This window comes from Anguilla anguilla, chromosome 5, assembly GCF_013347855.1.
Source record: "Anguilla anguilla isolate fAngAng1 chromosome 5, fAngAng1.pri, whole genome shotgun sequence".
Lineage (NCBI taxonomy): Eukaryota > Metazoa > Chordata > Actinopteri > Anguilliformes > Anguillidae > Anguilla > Anguilla anguilla.
In genome coordinates this window covers 37,991,886-38,010,895 of record NC_049205.1, presented here as the reverse complement: position 1 = coordinate 38,010,895, position 19,010 = coordinate 37,991,886, and the positions used below count along the sequence as shown (strand labels likewise).

At 48.0% G+C, this 19,010-nt stretch overlaps 1 protein-coding gene across 5 annotated transcripts in view; it reads left to right on the top strand.

Annotated features, from left to right (window-relative positions):
- LOC118227548 (CD276 antigen-like) overlaps positions 1-19,010 on the top strand; it is an 87,031-nt gene that overhangs the window by 22,303 nt on the left and 45,718 nt on the right. For all 5 annotated transcript variants that reach the window (XM_035418121.1, XM_035418118.1, XM_035418117.1 and 2 more), the window contains exons 3-4: positions 5,093-5,443; positions 8,368-8,664. In XM_035418121.1, coding sequence (XP_035274012.1) covers positions 5,093-5,443; positions 8,368-8,664 — 648 coding nt within the window. The remainder of the gene's footprint in view (positions 1-5,092; positions 5,444-8,367; positions 8,665-19,010) is intronic.

The following is a 19,010-nucleotide window of genomic DNA, read 5'->3' as shown; positions in this document are numbered from 1 at the left end:
ATTATCGGCTCTTTGATAGGCCATCCTACCGATGCCTTCTGCTCCGTTGTGCCACATCAGTGCGAGCCGGGTCTCTGAAGCCCGGAGGACCGCCGTTTCGCCGGTCCTGAAGGCTTCGCTCCGCGCCGAGCCGAGCGCGAGAGCGGTCGTCTCTCAAACGGGGCCGGGGCTGGCGAACGCAGAGCGTGAGGTGAAAATTCATGAAGCCTCACCTGCGGTCCTCTCTGTCCCCACAGGCTGTACCCTGACCTGTCTGTCTTCTGCCAGACCAACGAAAGCCGCTGAACTCCCAGACCTACCGCAGCACTAGAATTTTACACCACAGATATGTTGCGAATATATTTGTGTGCCCATTATACTATGAGAAAACCATGGCTCTTCAGAACACAGACGTATTATAGAGCTGTTGACTTTTCAGGGCAGAGGATTTAATTAAGAAATGAATACAGTTTGCATTAAGTGTGAATCTTTTTTCTTGAAACCAATATTCGAACAGTTAAAATTAGAAAGTGGCTGCATGCCACATATATGTGTTTATTATGCAATCCCTTGGGGAATATGGACTGATCCATGCATGAAATGAAATCTGTGCTTGTATCCCTGGAAATATTTTACTTTTGTAGCCAGATATAATGGCCAAATACGAAGCCTTCACGACAAAGTAGAACTAGAGTGTTTGGTGAAAATGTACTGCTTCCTGGTGAGTCTCAAAGCTGAATTTATTTATAAATGCTTACCAATCCATGTGTCAAATCAAATCTTATATTTCTGAATTTATGAGAACACAGTTAAATGTTAAATGTGGTCTGGCCATTTACAGAATGTCACAGTATGGCCTTATCACAACCTCACGGGTGCATTGCTGGCCCTGCCCCACTGTGATGTCACTTTCTATCATGGTATAGGTCCAATTTCCTGTTCGTCAACACTGATGACGTCACTGAGAAGCAAAAGGCGCTGCTTTTCCACTATGGCAATTTAACTTCTACATTCTAACTGTGCACATACATGGCTGGCTAAGTATGAAGATTAAATAGAACAAATTCTCTTTTGAGTCTCTGTAAATGTTCTTTGTTTTCTCTGTGCTTTTACAATTCCTGATATGTTAGTTACTGTGAGCACTTAACCTGCAGCTCAGGTTGACAGACAGCTACAGGCTGCTCCACCTGAAGTCACAAGTTTCAGTGTAGGACGTGGCAGGCAGCAGATGGACCTTTTAGCTGATGCACTGGCATGCCTACTTATCCACAACAATTTACCCAGCTTAAATTTTTTACATACTATTCATTCCCACTGCTGGATATTTCCACTGAAGCAGTTCGCCGGTCGTCTGCGTGCAGGACTCCGTCAGGAGCCGACTGCATCTGTACTATTTTGCGCGGCTGGGCTCGGCCACATCCTGAATAATCCAGAGAGAGCTCTTTCTCAGTTCCTCTACCCGGCGACCTCTGCCCCGTGGGGAAGTAACCGGCGGAGTGCTATGCGCCATCGTCCCACTGGTATTATCTCTGAAGCGTGCTGGGAGCACGCCCCTCGCCTCCGAGCCCCTCCCCTTCGTCTGGCCTTGTTCGCGGGAGCCCGCCACCGCGGCCCCCTCAGCCCCCACGGCCTGACCGCCTCCCGCCGCCGTTTTTTACGAGTGTCGCGGCGTGAGCCTTAGCCTCGAGCCAGATTCGAAGCGCTCAGAGGCCGGGAAGTTAAAAGTATTAACGACAGGCGAAAGGCACGGAAGACTTCCTGCCTGGCGAGCAGCGGAAGGTTAATGCTACGCTCTCCCTCACGGCGCTTTAATGCTGTCATAGGAATGGCTTTCTCTCTACTCGGCTGCGTGGCTGAGACACTGTGACGGGTAACGATTCTCACTTATTTTACGTTCACACGAGGCTCCACTCTAACTTGTCCAGCTGAGCCACTTGACTCTCAGCATATTAACGCTGCCTGCGGTCCAGGTCGAACGCTGAGCTCGCAGACCTGGGCTCGCCTGGCCTAGCAGCACCCAGGGAGGGAGGGTTTCGGTGGGAAGGATATCCACCGCCTCAGCGCTCGATAGCGACTCCGGCTAACTCTGGCAGGCGGGGTGTTCGCGGAGGGCCTGTGCAGACGGTGTCATCTGCGCAGACTGTCCAACATTGTAACTGCAAGGCTCAACTGATAGATTATTAAAAAGCGACAGGTGGCCTGCATGCAGTTCAGAGGGCGAGGGTGCTAGAGCGTGCGCTTCCAGATACATGGAGAATAATGCATTAATGCGAAAGGCCTACAATCACAAATGTAGCATTTGAAATAAGGGAGGAGAATGGGCTGTGATGAAAGGACAGTTGTTCCATTCATCTCAGGTTATTGGCAAGCTTTTTATGAAATCAGCTTGTGACAGGTTGCTTCTTTGATGAGAACGCGGGGGTTGTGATGGGCAGGTTTCGAGAATTGAATCCCCTGTATAGAGAGCAGTCAAAGTGGGTTTCCTTGTGGATTTTTACACAAAGACCATTTAAAGAGGGAATACTGCAAGTCTTTAAGCTCTTAAGAAACAGGACTCTATGTTAATGTGTGAGCCTCAGTACTTAGTATAAATACTGCTTTTTTTACTGACATTGTAGCAGATTTTCTTATTTTACTCTTGCTCTGCAGTTTTCTCTCTGACCGGTAGGGGGCAGTGTGTCTGCAGCTGAACCACACTGAACTGAAGGTAGCGCAGAGAGATGATCACACAGTCCCTGGCGATGTTAGGCATGGTTGTGTCTGTGTAATGCTGTGCAACCTTCATTATATACGTGTCATGCAACAGTATGTTATGCTCGTTCAAGAGTCAATTTTTTACCTAGATCGTGGGAAATATTGTTTAAGGTGGACTGTGGGAAATTATGTTTAGGAGAAAAATGAAAAGAAAAAAAAAAAAAAACGCATTCAGACTGAGTGTTGCAGTTGTTGGTGGTGTGTGTAGGCGTCTGTGAATAAATGCGGCCGTGTCTGAATTGGCTTTTTAATGAAACACCGGGTCCCCTCTCTCCCTTGGCTGTGCGCGGTGGGACAGGCCTTATTTGGAAAGTGGGGTCAAACGAAGAGAACTGACACATTATCTGAGGCATGATTGGAGGAGGCCTCGTGGGGACCCCGGCAGCTGAGTGGGAGACGGAAATGAAACCTCGGCGCGGATTGGCGTGCGTTGGGCGGAGGGGGCGGGGGAATTGGTTGGGGGGGGGGGGGGGGGGGGGGGGGGCTACGAGTCCGTGCGAGCGTGGAGGATTTCGGGAGCCCCTGCGGTCCGCCTTGTTAATACAGTCGTGCCCCGTAGAGGAACGCGGAATCTAAACACGTCAAAAACAATGTCGCTTAAGAAACGTTCGCTTGAGGCCGCGATTCCGTTGGCGTTCGGATCTCTCTCTGGCACGCTCGGCTTCCTCCGCCATCTTTGCTTAACGAACCGCAGGCTGTGAAGCGGAGACGGGGCCGCGTGCGTAACGTTCTCCCCCCCCCCCCCCCCCCCCCCGGCAGGTCCTCTCCTGTCAGGATCGATAGTCTACTCGCGATCGCCTCCTTGCACAAGAGGTCACATTTCGACGCTGCTAACCTGCCCCCTGGGGTCCAAGCGCAGATTCTATAGACTAACCAGATTGTCATCGCCTGCGTTTCTTCTGTCTCCTCTTTTCCTTTGCAACAGCAGGTTCTGGTTTGTAAGAGGAAATTGTAGTGCTAAATACAGTGCCTCCACCGGCACGCTATTGTTTTTTGGACATCGTGTACCTGCGCAGTTATTCCCAAGAAGGCAATCGGAATGTTTCGGCCAGTATTAACGACGGGCGAAAAGCACGGAAGACTTCCTGCCTGGCGAGCAGCGGAAGGTTAATGCTACGCTCTCCCTCACGGCGCTTTAATGCTGTCATAGGAATGGCTTTCTCTCTACTCGGCTGCGTGGCTGAGACACTGTGACAGTTAACGATTCTCACTTATTTTACGTTCAGACACGAGGCTCCACTCTAACTTGTCCAGCTGAGCCACTCGACTCTCAGCATATTAATGCTGCCTGAGGCCTAGCAGCACCAAGCGAACGTAAGAGGAAATTGTAGTGCTAAATACAGTGCCTCCACCGGCACGCTATTGTTTTTTGGACATCGTGTACCTGCGCAGTTATTCCCAAGAAGGCAATCGGAATGTTTCGGCCAGCGGGCGGAGACGGAACTTTCGACATTAAGAATGCGGACGGGGAACGCCCGGCGGACCTATCGAATCTGCGCTTCAGCGCACGTCCTCCCTGCGCTCTTGGCCAGAACACACGGGGCCCCTCTCTTTTTTTTTGGGGGGGGGGGGGGGGGAGGGGGTGTCTGTCAATCAGGGCAGGTCCTCGCAGGATTTTGGGGGTTGACGGGTTGTTTGGCGGGGGGGGGGGGGGGGGGGGGGGGGGGCGTGAAGAGACGTGCGCTCGACGGGGGGGCTGCGAGCCGTCGGGGCTTCACAGCTTTCGCGGAGCGGCGGAGTGGCGGAGTGACGTGCGAAACGCGGGCCCGGCGGTAGTCGTGCGCGGGGCTACGCTCAGCAGCACACGCTGTCTGTTTGGAAGCTGATAAAACCTTCTTCTTCTTCTTTTTTTTTTTTTTTTTTTTTTGTCTCAGTTTGTTGCCTTCCTTCTCTCCTCCCGGTCTGTGTCGCAACATTCGTTAGCGGCGCCATATGTCCCCGCGTTCGCGTCGCGTTTTGGGACCGTCTCTTCCGCAAAGACGCGTGATTTTTGAAAAAACGGATGATTTTGAAAAAAAAAAAAAAAAAAAAAAAAAAACCCTTTCAGATCGTTTCTTTGCTACACTTGGACGATTGTATTAGACACTCCTGATAGCAGTTCTTTCTGCTTAATTCTTTTTTCACACACCTTCTCATCAGTTGATAAACTACAAGCATCATAAAGAGAGGAAGTAGCCTATGTATAGTGGGTAAATGGATTGAAATGGATTGAAATGGAAAATGGGAGTGGTGTTAGGTCCACACTTTAACTCTCGCATTTGAGTGCATGAAAGTGGTCAACCAATCAATGAAGTCGTGATGGCATCGTATTCATCATTTGAGGTGACGGCCCTGCTCTCTCCTTCCTGCCCCTCCTCAGCTGTCCTCGAGGTGCAGGTCCCGGAAATGCCAGTGGTGGCGCTGTACGGGCAGGACGCCGTGCTCAACTGCTCCTTCGCCCCGCCCGGCCCGTTCAACCTCTCCGACCTCAGCATCTTCTGGCAGCTGACCGACAGCAAGAGGACCGTGCACGGCTACTGGGACGACCGCGACCAGCTGGCCGACCAGGTGGAGGCCTTCGCCAACCGCACCGGGCTCTTCCGCGCCGAGCTGGGCTCGGGGAACGCCTCGCTCCTCCTGCGGGGCGTTCGGGTCGCCGACGACGGCAGCTTCACCTGCTTCGTGAGGGTTCGGGAGTACGGCAGCGCTGCCCTGCTGGTGCAGGTCGCCGGTAAGCCGGGGGGGGGGGTTTGGCTGGGGAGGAGTGTGAACCGTGTCCTTCTCCTTCTCTACTGTTCAGTGAACTTGTTTTTCAGTCCCCTTTAGCAAGCGCACCTTGTGAGATCAGGGAGAATTAGCTGCTTGTATGAATCCCCTTTCCCCTACTTCCTGCTAGAATTCTCAGGATACACAGGGACTCCCTGCCCACCCCCTTCTCTCTCTCTCTCTCTGTCTCTCTCTCTCTATTTCTCTATTTCCCTCTGTCCCTCTTTCTCTCTCTATCTCTCTGCCTCTCTCACACCCACACTCACATGCGCACACACTATCTCTCTCTCTCTCACACATGCACACACACACACACACTCTCTCTCTCTCTCTCTATTTCTCTATTTCCCTATGTCCCTCTTTCTCTCTCTATCTCTCTGCCTCACACACCCACACTCACACACACACACACTCTGTCTCTCTCATACACACACACATTCTCTCTCTCTCTCTCTCTATTTCTCTATTTCCCTCCGTCCCTCTTTCTCTCTCTATCTCTCTGCCTCTCACACACCCACACTCACATGCACACACACTATCTCTCTCTCACACATGCACACACACACACTCTCTCTCTTTCTCACACACACACACACACACTCTCTCTCTCTCTCACACGCACGCACACACGCAAACGTGCACGCAAGCACATTTTTAACCGGCAATCAGCAATCGAGCGGCTTTTACACATGATCAATGCCTAAAACAACAGAGAGCTCAGCTCCATCAGGGGCGGTCGGTAATGTGTGTTTGCTCAATAAGCCCTGATTGCGGTCTCTGTCGTGATCAATAGCCTCCCGGTTTGATTATTAGTTGTTAGTTGCGCATTAGTGCAGAGTGCAGCAGCACAGAGCGCTCCCCCTCTCACGCACGGCGCTCAGAGTGTATCGCTCCGATTCTGGAAGTCGTCGCGTCGGCTCCCTGTTAAATCCCGGGCTGAATCTGAGGTCTTTCTCGCTTTTAAGCTGCTTCGCGGCCCCGTCCGCCATACGTTCCCCACCGCGCTCTGTATTCGGGTGATTACCGATCGGTGATCCCTCACGTACGTATAAAATCAGCTCGGGGAAGAGCTGTTCTCCGTTCTCCAGCTTGCGTTTGAAATTCGGTCCCAAGCGAAATCAGAGGTAGGCCTACAGCTGCGGCTGGCTATGTCGGACTCACCTGTTCACGTCCCTGCTCTTAGTTACGTTACGTTACCTTACATTACAGGCATTTAGCAGACGCTCTCATCCAGAGTGACTTACGCAACTTTTTTTACATAACATTTACATTGCATCCATTTATACAGCTGGATATATACCGAAGCAATGCAGGTGAAGTACCTTGCTCAAAGATACAGCAGCTTTGTCTCACCTGGGAAGCGAAGGATGTAAGGCCAGTTCCTTACCCGTTATACTAGACTAGTTTGGACTTACGGTGATTCTTCAACTCAATCAAATTTTTCAGTCACGAGTATGCTTCAGGAGTGAATCCGGACCGTGCCAGCGCCAGCTGTGGTCATGTAGCCCGGCGTGGAGGGCAGGGCACGTTTGCTGGGAGGGTTCGGTCAGTTCGGGGTCCGTGTTTTCACCGCTCGCCGGCGACCCCTGCTGGTCGACCGGGCGTCTGCGGTCCGCCCGCCAGAGTCGCGCAGGAAGTCTCTCCCCCCTCCGTCTCAGCCCTTCGCCAGATTGGCCCGCGCGCCGCGGCGTGAAAAGAAGCAGGCTGGCGACTCCCGTCTGTTTCGGAGGAGAGCCGCGCGCGGCCGCCGCGCTCTCCCAAAATTCGCCGCGGGGAACCGCCGCGCGAAACGCAGCTGTAGATACCTAATTGGATATTCCGAAAATTAAGGACGGAACCGGCGCGCCCAATTAAAAATAAAACAAACGCGTTCTTCTCGTAAAAAGTGCCCGCAGATGTTTGTACGGAGGACTCTAAATAGCAGCGCTGTGTTGTGCTGTATTGCGTTTCGTTGCTCTGTATTGCACAGCGCAGCATTGTTAATGTGACCGATTGACCATATCAAAAAACCGAGCGCGTTTTCTTTATGGGACTTCACCCATAACAGCTGCCCATTACGGACCGATTCTTATTGATAATTATGTTTTATTTTCCGCTCAAAAAGTATCGATCTGGCCTGTTCACCCCTCCCTGTGCCACGCGTGTCTTTAGATTGCTGCTTTACACAAGGCAGGAAGAGGCTGAGGAAAAGCCGCGAAGCTCCTAACGTATGTCTCGGGGTAGGGTGGGGCGGGTGGGGGGTGGGGCGGGGGTGGGGGGTTGTGGGTAAATGCGGCAGGGCCATTCTGATTGATTAGATTTATATATTTCTCATATTTTCGCTGCCATTTGCAATTAGCGTCACGGGCCGCCTCCACGCTGCGGACGGAGGAATCGGGACCCCTGCCTTCGCGGGGGTCTTCCTTCCCCCCTCCAGCCCACGACGGCGCGCCAGTCCGAGCAGCGATCGCCCTTCTCGTCTCATCTCGATCGCCCACGGGGCTCAAATGATTTCAATTTACCCCCCCCCCCCCCTCAATTCCATAATCCCTGCGAAGTGAATTGAAGTTCCACTGTCCATCGTTTACAGTGACATTGCAAGCTTGGGGAATTGGGGGGGAGGTGTACCTCCGGGCCAGTGGTTCCGAACCCGCGATTAATAAAAGTGTTTAGAGGTTCGCAGAGGCCCGCCGCTGATTATAACGTAGCCCGGCGGGTGCTTTTTTTTGTTTTTTTAAAAATGTGTGCATGTGCGCTGCGATGGAGGCGGTGCATGTATCTCAGTGTTTAACTGAACTGTGTCTGTGGTGAAATTCTCCCGTTTGAGTTTCCGTCCTCCCTCCTCTTCTTCCTCCCTCCTCTTCGTTCCCTCCCCCTCCCCCTCCCCCTCCCCCTCCCCACCCCTCCCAGCCCCTTACTCCAAGCCCCAGGTGACGTGGGAGGCGGACTCGAACCTGCGGCCGGGCGACGTGGTGTCCCTGAGCTGCGCGGCGCACGGGGGCTACCCGGAGGCGCGGGTGACGTGGCAGGACGGGGCGGGGCGCAACCTGACGGACAACGTGACCGTGTCGCAGGTGGCCAACGAGGAGGGCCTCTTCAGCGTGCGCAGCGTCCTGACGGTGATGGCCGAGCCCAACAGCGCCTACAACTGCACGCTCGTCAACCCGCTGCTAGGAGCCGAGGGACACGCCTCCGCCAGCATCGAAGGCACGTAAACCCCCCCCCACCCCCCCACCCCCACCGCCACTCACACCCCCACCGCTCAGATGGGACCCCCCCACACAGAGGATCCTATGGTGTCTTTACAGTTTAACGATTAAGCAGTGTGCAGACTTCCAGTATTTTCTCTTTGAGTGCACATAAAGCAGGAAATACATTTATCTGTCGACCGTTTGTTATATGTTATCTGTATGTCATAGCATATCCAAACATTTATCTGAGGTACATCATATATCTGCCTATCATTTATATCAGTTGTCTGCAGTCTTAACAAGTCCCACACATGCTGTATTAGGTGTTCATATTTCTCTCTCCTCTTCCAATTCAGTTTTCAGGTCCAAGCACTAGCCCATTGCAGTGAGAATAACCAAAATTTTTCTCCCCGGTGTGGATTATTTACAACATGAAATTAGAACAGTATATATTTTCTGTACAATTCATGGTGAAAGATAAACAACAACCCACTAATCTTCTTTTTGGCCATTCAAGTCATATTTCACACAGCGTACAGTACAATAAATTGCCATCTTTGAGGGGGGATAAAGTTGACTAATAGGGGAAATAAAAGTAGCGAGACTAAATCAGGATACACATGCAGTAATCTTGTGAAATTATAATGCTGGACCGGTCTCTTGTCCTCAGGCAGGCCAGAGTCTTTCACCTGTGGTGTTTAAGATAGACAGAACAACAGACAGAAATTTCCCTCATGTTTTGCATTCTACATATGCTGTTGGTAAAATCACTGATACCGTATCATAGACTGTCTAGAATGTCAGCACTGCAGTAGTCTCAACAACTGTCCCCTTTTGGAAACATTTTAATTTGATGAATCTTCTGAAGAGTCTTCTCTTCCTGTCCAGTGCTTCCTATGGTTAAGACAAAGGGAGGTCGGATGGAATGCTGCAGTTGACTAGCTTGTTAGCCTATTGTAATGTGTGTGGTAATGCTGACAGCTACCGTATGCTTTGGAGGAAATTGGCCGTGTTTCCGCGTGTGGCATTAAGCATTAGGCATCAGCTGTGCCGTAGCCCCAGCGGCTAGGTCTGGCCTTCTCAGTGCCTCTGATTGGAAAGTGAAATGGTAGCGGGCGTGGGCAGGGCCCGGATTCTAACGGATGCAGCACTCTGTGAAATGGGGTAATAAATATAGAAAAAGGGGAGACCGGACCAGCTGACTGTGTTGGTGCAGAACACAAAGGGGTTGGGGATGGGGGGGAGGGAGGGTGCAGGGGTCACTAGGGGCCAGACCACCCACCCCCCCCCCCCCCCAACCCCCCATCTACCCCTCCTCCCTGCTCCGCTGGTCTAGGAAATGACAGTGACGCCAGGGGCCACAGGACCCCCCCGGGCACCGCCGCGTCTCCATCTCCATCTCGGTTTATCCAGTCATCTCCCGCCCCGCCCCGCCCAACCCCCCCCCCCCCCCCCCGCCGTCTGTGTCAACAATCACACCGGCGGTCTCACGGCAACAGTAATATCCTGCTGGCCGGAGCCGTCGCAGCGTCACAGCGAGAGCGTTCTCATAGAAATATTGTTTCGGTGCTCGAGGCGCGCAGCTGCTAACAGCGCTACGGGTTGAGAGACTCGAATCGACCGGGCCGCGTATAAAAAGCTACGTTTCACTCGACGGTCGGGGGGGGGGGGGGGATGAGCCTGATATCGTTTCGGCCGGATAATAATATTCGTAACCCCCCCGCGATAATTAATTTGCCGCAAAGTTCTCAGACGCCGCGGGGAGCGCGCAAAGTTCCTCTCTGCGCTCTGCGGAGGGGCGTTTTAGGCGACGCCCCCGGTTTCAAATGAAAGGCGATAAAGACTTTGACGCTTTGACGTTGAGGTCGCCCTCAAGAAGCAGCCGAACAAAAAAACCAAAAAAACAAAAACAACGCAAAGCATCTGAATGAGATACGAAGCAGAAAAAAGCCGCCGATTGGCTGGAGACCCCTGGCCTGATCCGGGCGCCCGAGGGCGGCGGCGGCGTAAGATTAACGCGGCCTCCGAACGGTCGCCGCGCGCGACGGCACGACGTGTTAATGAACTAGCCGCCGGCTTTTTATCGCGGCGCGCCGCGGGGTAAGAGAGGCTTATTTTCCGCGGAAAAAAAATAAAAAATAAAAAATTCACATTTGTTTACAGCGGCCGCTGCCTGCTTAACAACTTTGGTAATTAATTGTGACCTCCGCGAACACTTTTACCAGGATTGCTAAGCGCGCGCGCGGTGCCGAGCCGACGCGGTGGAATATATTTTATAATTAAAGTGTTGCTCATCCCTGAGTGACCCGCGCCGTGTCCCGTAATTGAAATGTGCGGAATCTGCTTAAGATTCCGGACGCGGCTTTTTCCAACAGGACGGAGAGGAAGCTAGTGTGGCGAAATGTCACATTTCCCCCCGCCCCCCCCCCCCCCACCACAATTTCTTTTAATTGAAAAAAACTGCCGTGGAAATGGAACCCGACTCACCTCGGGGGAAAGCTGATTGACAAGGTTCGGCGCTCGCGGGCATACCGGGGAGAGGTGCGGTTTTCATCTGCGGTTCGCTTGTGTGTGGCTGTTTGTATCCTTTGGGTGTGGTTGAATGGAGGGGGACCGTCTCCAAATTGCCGTCTGCTTCCAAAACTCCATCGGGTTTCATAGGCAGGCACGTAGTTAGGGGTGTGGTGGAGTTTATGTATTATCGTTGCGGGGTTTTCACATTGCAAGTGTAGCTACAGAGCCAGGGATCTGTGACTGAAAAAAAACTTTTATGGTCCTGTGTGATGGGGGCGGGGCCAGGGGCGGGCAGAGCTTGCTGAATGGGCGGGTAATATGTCATTATATGTATATATGCAGTGGCTTGTGAATCACTCAAAAAGTGAGCATTAAACATGGAAACATGGAAATGCACATCTTCCTCTATAACTGTATGTCGTGTCTGACCAAAATTTGAAATTGAAACATTTCTCGGCACATTAAATGCATTTAATCACTAACAATGCTAGAAGAAGTTTAAACGGAAACATAATTTTATGGATTTTTTGATAATTCAACTTTACTGTATGTATTTGATTGACGCATACAGTTAAGATACTTATAGAAGGTTCTCCCGACAAATTTACATCATTTAGAGCATGTATGTTTGCTTTGTTCGTAAAATACAGCTTTAAAAAGAAATTATCTGTCGTTACACTTCATTATTAATGATATGTCAGTGTTAAATCACAGGTTTGGAGTGCAGAAAGCGCAACAGGTACATTGCCAATGGATATTAGTCTAAATCAGGTTCCATCTCAATGGGTAAATAATGACCAATGAATGAATAAAAAAAAATTACACGATGACCCTCAAATATGAAAATTATGAAAAACATTGTCTAGCAAGGAATCTAAAACTCAGTGGCAACTTTCTCTGAGCGAACATTAGCTTTATTTCTCTAACGTGGCAAATATAAAAAATGTGAACAGCTGGAGACATTGTTACACCACAAGCTTTCAGCTGATATTGTAGACATTTTCTGAATAAGAACTTAGAGCTTAATTTTGTATGCACAAATGTGTGGTTAGTAACTGAACCAGCCAACTTAACACAGTTCTTTTTAATGATTGTACTCAGGGAGGATTTGTTTTTTTTTTTCATTTTAAATTGCTGATTTATTAATGTTGCTGTATATTAGTATTAAATAGCATCAGTAAATGTTATTTAAGTTCTAAATTGTACAACACTAGAAAGGCCAGAGCTGATGCCATCGAGCATTTGGACTTCAAAATGAAAATTAGTCCAATACCACAAGTGCAATATCCTCCTCCTTCCATGGCTTTCCTAAATAGCTGGGCTTAAAATAACTGTGTTACAATTCTTACAGGTTGACTCATTAAAGAAATGCAAGCATTTTGTGCTATTTTCTTCACAAAACCCACCTGCCTGATAATAGGTAACAACTGCTGATAACCAAGTGTGAATGGGTTGTTCTCTCCTCTGGCATGTAATTTCTTACATATAATCACGTGGGGATCAATAATTGTGGGCATTGTAGTAATTGTGGGTTTATGACTCCCCTGACATACTTTCAGTTTTTCACTGAAACGGCGACTTTGGGTAAACTCTGTATTGACTGTAGGATGTGCAAACTCACACAGACGAATGGGACCAGAGGAAGCACTGTAATTACTGATGAGTGACTTCAGCATGGACCTGGCATGCAAGCTGCGTGAACATTACATGAAGTTGAAGGCAGAACCTGCGGCCGCTAAAGCAGCTATGGTCACAGCATCACCCCGCACACCCATCATTCCTGGGAAAGAAAATGCAGCTAAAGACAACTGCATGAAATGCAGTCGATTTGAGTTCAGTCCCCGGATCACACAAACAAGCAAAGCTTTGCCTTCCTCGTGAAACTTTTCAGTTTGCACTATTCGGGCCAGTACAGTCGGCACTATGCATTCCGCAAAATAGATTCATCTGTCAGTCTACCCTTTAGTGAAGCGTGATTCATCACTCCAGAGAACGGGTTTCCACTGCTCCAGTGTCCCTTGGCGGTGTACTTTACACTACTCCAGCCGACGCTTGGCGTTGCGCATGGTGATCTTAGGCTTGTGTACGGCTGCTTGGCCACAGAAACACATTTCATGAAGCTCTTGAAAAACAGTTCTTGTGCTGATGTTGTTTTCAGAAGTAGTTTGGAACTCTGTAGTGAGTGTTGCCACCGAGGACAGATGATTTTTAGATGCTACATGCTTCAGCACTTCGGCGGTCCCGTTCTGTGAGCCTGTGTGGCCTACCGCTCCAGGGCTGAGCTGTTGTTGCTCCCGTACATTTCCACTTCACAATACCAGCTCTTACATTTGACTGGGGCAGGTTTAGCAGGGCAGAAATTTGCCAAACTGACTTGTTGGAAAGGTGGCGTCCTGTGACAGTGCCACGTTGAAAGTCACTGAGGTCTTCACTACGACCCATTCTACTTCCAGCGGTTTTCAATCGAGATTGTATGGCTGTTGTGCTTGATTTTATGCACCTATCAGCTATGGGTGTGGCTGAAAAAGCACACATACTTTTGGAAATATAGTGTATTTAGCAAAAATGACACATTTCTATTGTTACCATACTTATGGAGGGCACTGTACATATCAGTGCTCCCTCTTGTTGTGTGTAATGGACTGAATGAGTACCTGCTCCCTTACATTTAGCACTGAGCTGAAAGTTAAGGGAGGGCCAAGAAGGCTGAAAGTCAAGCTCTATTTCCCCACGCCCTGTACACAGCTCCTTTGCACACCCAATTAAAATGCAATTAAGGAGCCCTGCGGAGGAGTAGGAAACCAGCGTAAGTGAATATATTGTCAGCGGTGTGACTGGCTGGCTGGCTCCGCCTGATGACGCACATTGTTAATTAGCGACTGAGGCTAAAGCAATCAGTCTGCATTACCTGCACGTGTCCGTTCGGCAAGCCACATACGAAGCAGAATGAACCCGTGAAGTGTGCGAGCGAAGCTACGGTGAGCGTCTGGGACTGACGCAAGCTTGATTATTTCCACATTTGATCTGTCGTAAATCCTTTTTTTTGTTGTCTGTTGATATATTGCAGTGCAGTCTCTAAGTATTTGGGCAATTTTGGTTGTTTTGGCTCTGTGCTCCAGCACATTAGGTTTTAAACAGTGAAAATGAAGTTAAAGCATAAACTGTCAGCTTTATTTTGAGGGTATTTACATCTATATTGGGTTATCTGTGTATGAATTGAAGCCCTTTTTATACTGTTCTCCCCCACATAATTTGCCAGATTAACATAATATTATATAAAGTGGTCAAATTTAGCATCTGGTTGGAAACCTTTTACATTCAATGTCTGAAGTCTGCAACCCATCACCAGACACTGGGTATCTTCCTTGGTGATGCTCTGCCAGGCCTGAACTGCATCCATTTGCAGTTCCTTCTGGTACTTTTTGCCTTCAGTCTTCAGCAAGTGAAATGTATGTTCATTTGGATTCAGGTCAGGTGACTTGACCAGCAGAAAACATTGCACTTTTTGGTCCTGAAAAACTCCTTGGTTGCTTTAGCAATTGAAGCTCCATCCAATGAATTTTGAGCCATTCCAGTTGGACCTGAGCAGATAAGATCTATAACTTTCTATAACCTTCAGAATTCATCCTACCACAGCTGTCAGCTGTCACATCATCAAGAAAGACAAGTGAGCCAGTTCCAATGGCAGCCATACATGCCTAAGCCATAACACTTCCTCCACCATGTTTTACAGATCAGGCGGTATGCTTTGGATTATGAACAGTCTCCTCTCTTTCGCCACACGCTCCTCTTTCCATCTCTTTGGTACAGGTTAACACTTGTTCTGTCCATAAGACTTTTGTTGCAGAGCTCTTCAGTTTTTGAAATGTTCTTTTTTAGCAAACTCCTACCTGGCAGTTCTGATCTTGAGACTTACCAGTGGTTTGCATATATATATGTATTTGTGCCCTCAAATAAAAGCTGACGGTGCGCTTTATCCTCACATTCATTGTTTCATTTCAAATCTAGTGTGCTGGAGTACACAGTCTAAACAACAAAAAATGTGTCATAGTCCAAATACTTATGGACTGTACTGTATAAATCCATATTCAGGAGCTCAGTATGAATACAAAAAAGTTCATCTGAGTGTATACATTTTTAGGGCGCAGTACATGGAGCAAAGTAATACTTATGTAAAGAAACATAGCTCAGGACTGTCGAAACTAAGTACTGGCTACAAAAGTAGATGAAAGTACCTATATAATGGGCACTGTTAAGTCTTCTTCTGAAGGATGAAAATGCGCACTGAGATCCACAGTAGACGAGGCTGAATGCCGTGATTAGTGTACTTAAACGGACGAAACCCGCTGCTCTGGGACCCAATTAATGATCCCTTTGAATCGAAACCACAGGAAGCACTCCGCCGACCATCCTCGACTGGCCCCCCAGTCATACGGTTTTCTGCGGTATCTAGTATGAGTCACTGGGGAAGGAAACCCAGCCTGTATGGGTGTCTGATGCAGCTTGCGCAAAGGACAGGACACCGGCTCCCCCCCCCCCCCCCCCCCCACACACACACACACACACCGCACGTCCGTCCTGAAGGCTGGTGGTGACGGAGAAGGCCGCCCTCCCCAACAGCCGAAAGGCACTGCGGATTGTTTTCCCCCCCGCTTCAGGGAACTGAATCTTTTTATGTTCCCAGATCCGGGCTCTATTTTTTTAGGACAGGTTGTATTTACTCAGGGCAGTAAAACGGAACAGGCCCTCTCTCATCTGCGGTCAGTTTGATCTTTTTCGTCTTTCTTTTTTATTTTTTATTTTTTTGGTCGTCCTTCTCGCTTTCCCTCCGTGGGAACGAAGGCTCGGAGTGTAAATTTGAGAGAGTCACTGGTAAATCCCTTAAGAGAGATTGGTGTCAGGGGGCCCACTGTCTGCTGTGCCTCTGAAAAATTAAATCATATTAGTTTCAGCATTTGAGGAACACTTGGGCTGAAGATTGGAAGTATTGATTGAATGCCTTCAAAGGTTATTCATTTGATTGCACGTATTCATTTGTTTTGTCCTTAAACTCACGAGCTCAAGACGAAACCATAAATTATCTCCCCGCAAAAGGTTGTTTGCAACCTCTGTAAATCACTTTTGTTCTAGCCTCTAAAACTGTTTGAAAGCAATGTCTTCCCACACATAAAGGAGCATTGTCCCTTAATGTAATGTATTTCCAATTATAAGGCGCTCAGAGATGTGCCCTTTGCTTGGGATGGGCTGCTTCGGAGACTAGTAATTGATTGCACAGTGTGAAATGAAAGTTAAGCGTGGACAAGTGTTTCGCCGTCTCCCAGAAGAGACAGGGAACACGGGTCCGGGACTTTTATTTTGGAAAGGGGTGTTGTATTTGTATTCCGCTGCCAGCATTTGGCGACAAAGGTGTCCACGAAATCCCAAAATCCAATTTATTAAGTGTTCGGATTTATTGTGTCGCCGGTTAATGTGCTTGTGTGGGCACTGCCCCGTGAGGACACTTGTGAATTTCAAAACGGTTTCGGTTTCACGGTTTTTTAAGAATTCATCCACGTTCGGATTTTGGGACTTGGCTGCCCTGCAGCAATGCTACCTCAAAATATTTTGATGGGGGCGTGCAGGGGAAGCAGCCTATTAGATTCGCCCCTTGCTTCACCTGCAGTTGGCGAAGTCTATTTTGTGTGTGCACTCAAACAATCTGGCCTTCTGAAAAAAGGTGGGACAGGTTGGTGGTGTGAAAAACTGAAACTCATTCAAAACGGATTATATCAAGTTATCAAGTTAATAGCATCCTGTACATACAAAAGTAATGTCTCAATGTAAATCATGGCCAGTGCTGACAAACAATGCAGAGACCACATGTGCAGAAACATTACAATTCATTGTTTATTATGATCAACAGTAATGCATCATGGGTATGATTACAACATTATTTCAGTCACATGACAGTGATCTCCTTTCGTTAGCCAGCTACCGGCGTGAGCGTAACGCAGAACTGAACTATTTGTGATGCCTGAGAAATACCAGAGCAATTTCATAATTCATTTTTCACTCTTGAATAACTATTAGTTATATCATATCATAATAATTTAGAATTATTGCGAAGGTTGGTAAGCTAGCTAGATGCCAAGTTACCTGACTCATAAGTAGCAATATTTTAGTGCTGGTTGTAGTTTAGCTTACAAGCTAGCAGCCAAATAGGATCCACCTCGCCTTGGTTAGTCAGCTGTTCCAGTCAGCTAGAGCAAGCGAGGTAGGATCCACAGCTTGAATATGTATTCACGAGGAAACACTTGAGCTGCGTAGCTGTAGAGGTGGCACTCCCCTCACATAAAGTCACGTTTTACGTAATAATCACTCTGTCAGATTGATCTATTCAGATACTCATGCTTAGAACACTTTCTGCCTCATGGATTCTTTGTTCTCAGCCATTATTATGGTAATGACACGGCCAAATTCTGTCAGTACCCCAACAGAAGAGAACCTGTAATATAAAATTGTAATATTGTGCGTTAAACAAACATTAATGACGAACTGGCTTGCGAATATTAACCTTTTAAAACGCAAAGCAGTTTTTCTCAATTTTTTTTTAAATGACAGATGAGCCCAGAGCTAATATCTCCCTTTTTGTGAAAAGCTGTGTTTTCATATCAGTGTCTAGAACATCACTGCCGACTTATTGTGAAATGATTTGGTCATCTGAACACACTACTGGATCATAGCAACAACAAACAAAAAAAGACGTAGAAGCATAAATGCATGGATTGCATCAGTGCTTATATTGATAGTAAATACCAGAAGAAGGTAATTAATGTACGAAAACCTCTTTGAATTGGTCAGCCGAATTACCTCACTCTCAGCAGCAAAAAGGAACAGGGAGACACTTAGAAAGTGACACTTGAGACTATTTATTGAGTCGTGCATTTAAATTATGAATCATGGGAAAGCCGCTGCCTCACATTAAGCAAATTAAACGGAGAACAACATGATGTCAGTGATTCAAATTCTAAATGAAAATAAACTGGGCTTTTTGAAAAGACAAGTATACGGTTATTAAGCATAAGGAGAAGTGTTTCAGTTTAAACTTCAAGCCGAAGTCATTTGTAGTATGGCTGAGAACTTACTCAGATCTACCGAGCCTGTCTTCCTGTGAAATAAAAAGGTTCTGAAAAATTCATTTTAAATAAAGTTTGGGACCAAACGTGAGTCACAGAACCGCTTACAAAGTGCTTTTTTGAGGGATTTTCATGCCCGAGGGCTGGAAACTCAGAAGTGATAAGGAAGATCATATATAACCAGAGTATGATGCATATTGATTGATGAGCCAAATGGCATTTTGAAATCCCCAATCAGTCTACCAGTCGATCAAATCAAGCGGTATCATATGTTGATAGTGAATTTGTCACAAAGGGGCCTGTTCAAACTTTAGATACGCACGCACAGTCAACTTACTTCCAAAACTGCGCACCTCAGCAGTTTAAGCTACTTCAGAGTTGGTTGTTTAAAGGGTGGGTAACTGAAGGGAAGCTAGATACGCTTTTGGGGCGGAGTTGAATGGTGTATCTCGCTGAAGACTGAGATAAGCGCATTTGTGGGCTGACTTGACAGCTTCATGCTGACAAAAAATTGAAAATATCCAGTATCCTAATATCAGGAAATGTTGTCCAGCTAAGGGGTTCAATGCAATGTTCATTTTTCATGTAGAATGGTTAATGAGTGCCATTTCTCGTTGTGAATTAAAATTCACATTGTACCGTCATTGTTCAGTTCCAAAATTATTTGTGTTAGCTGATTGATGATTTTTGAATTGAACAATAATAACAATGTTCTTCTGGAAATTGCACTTCA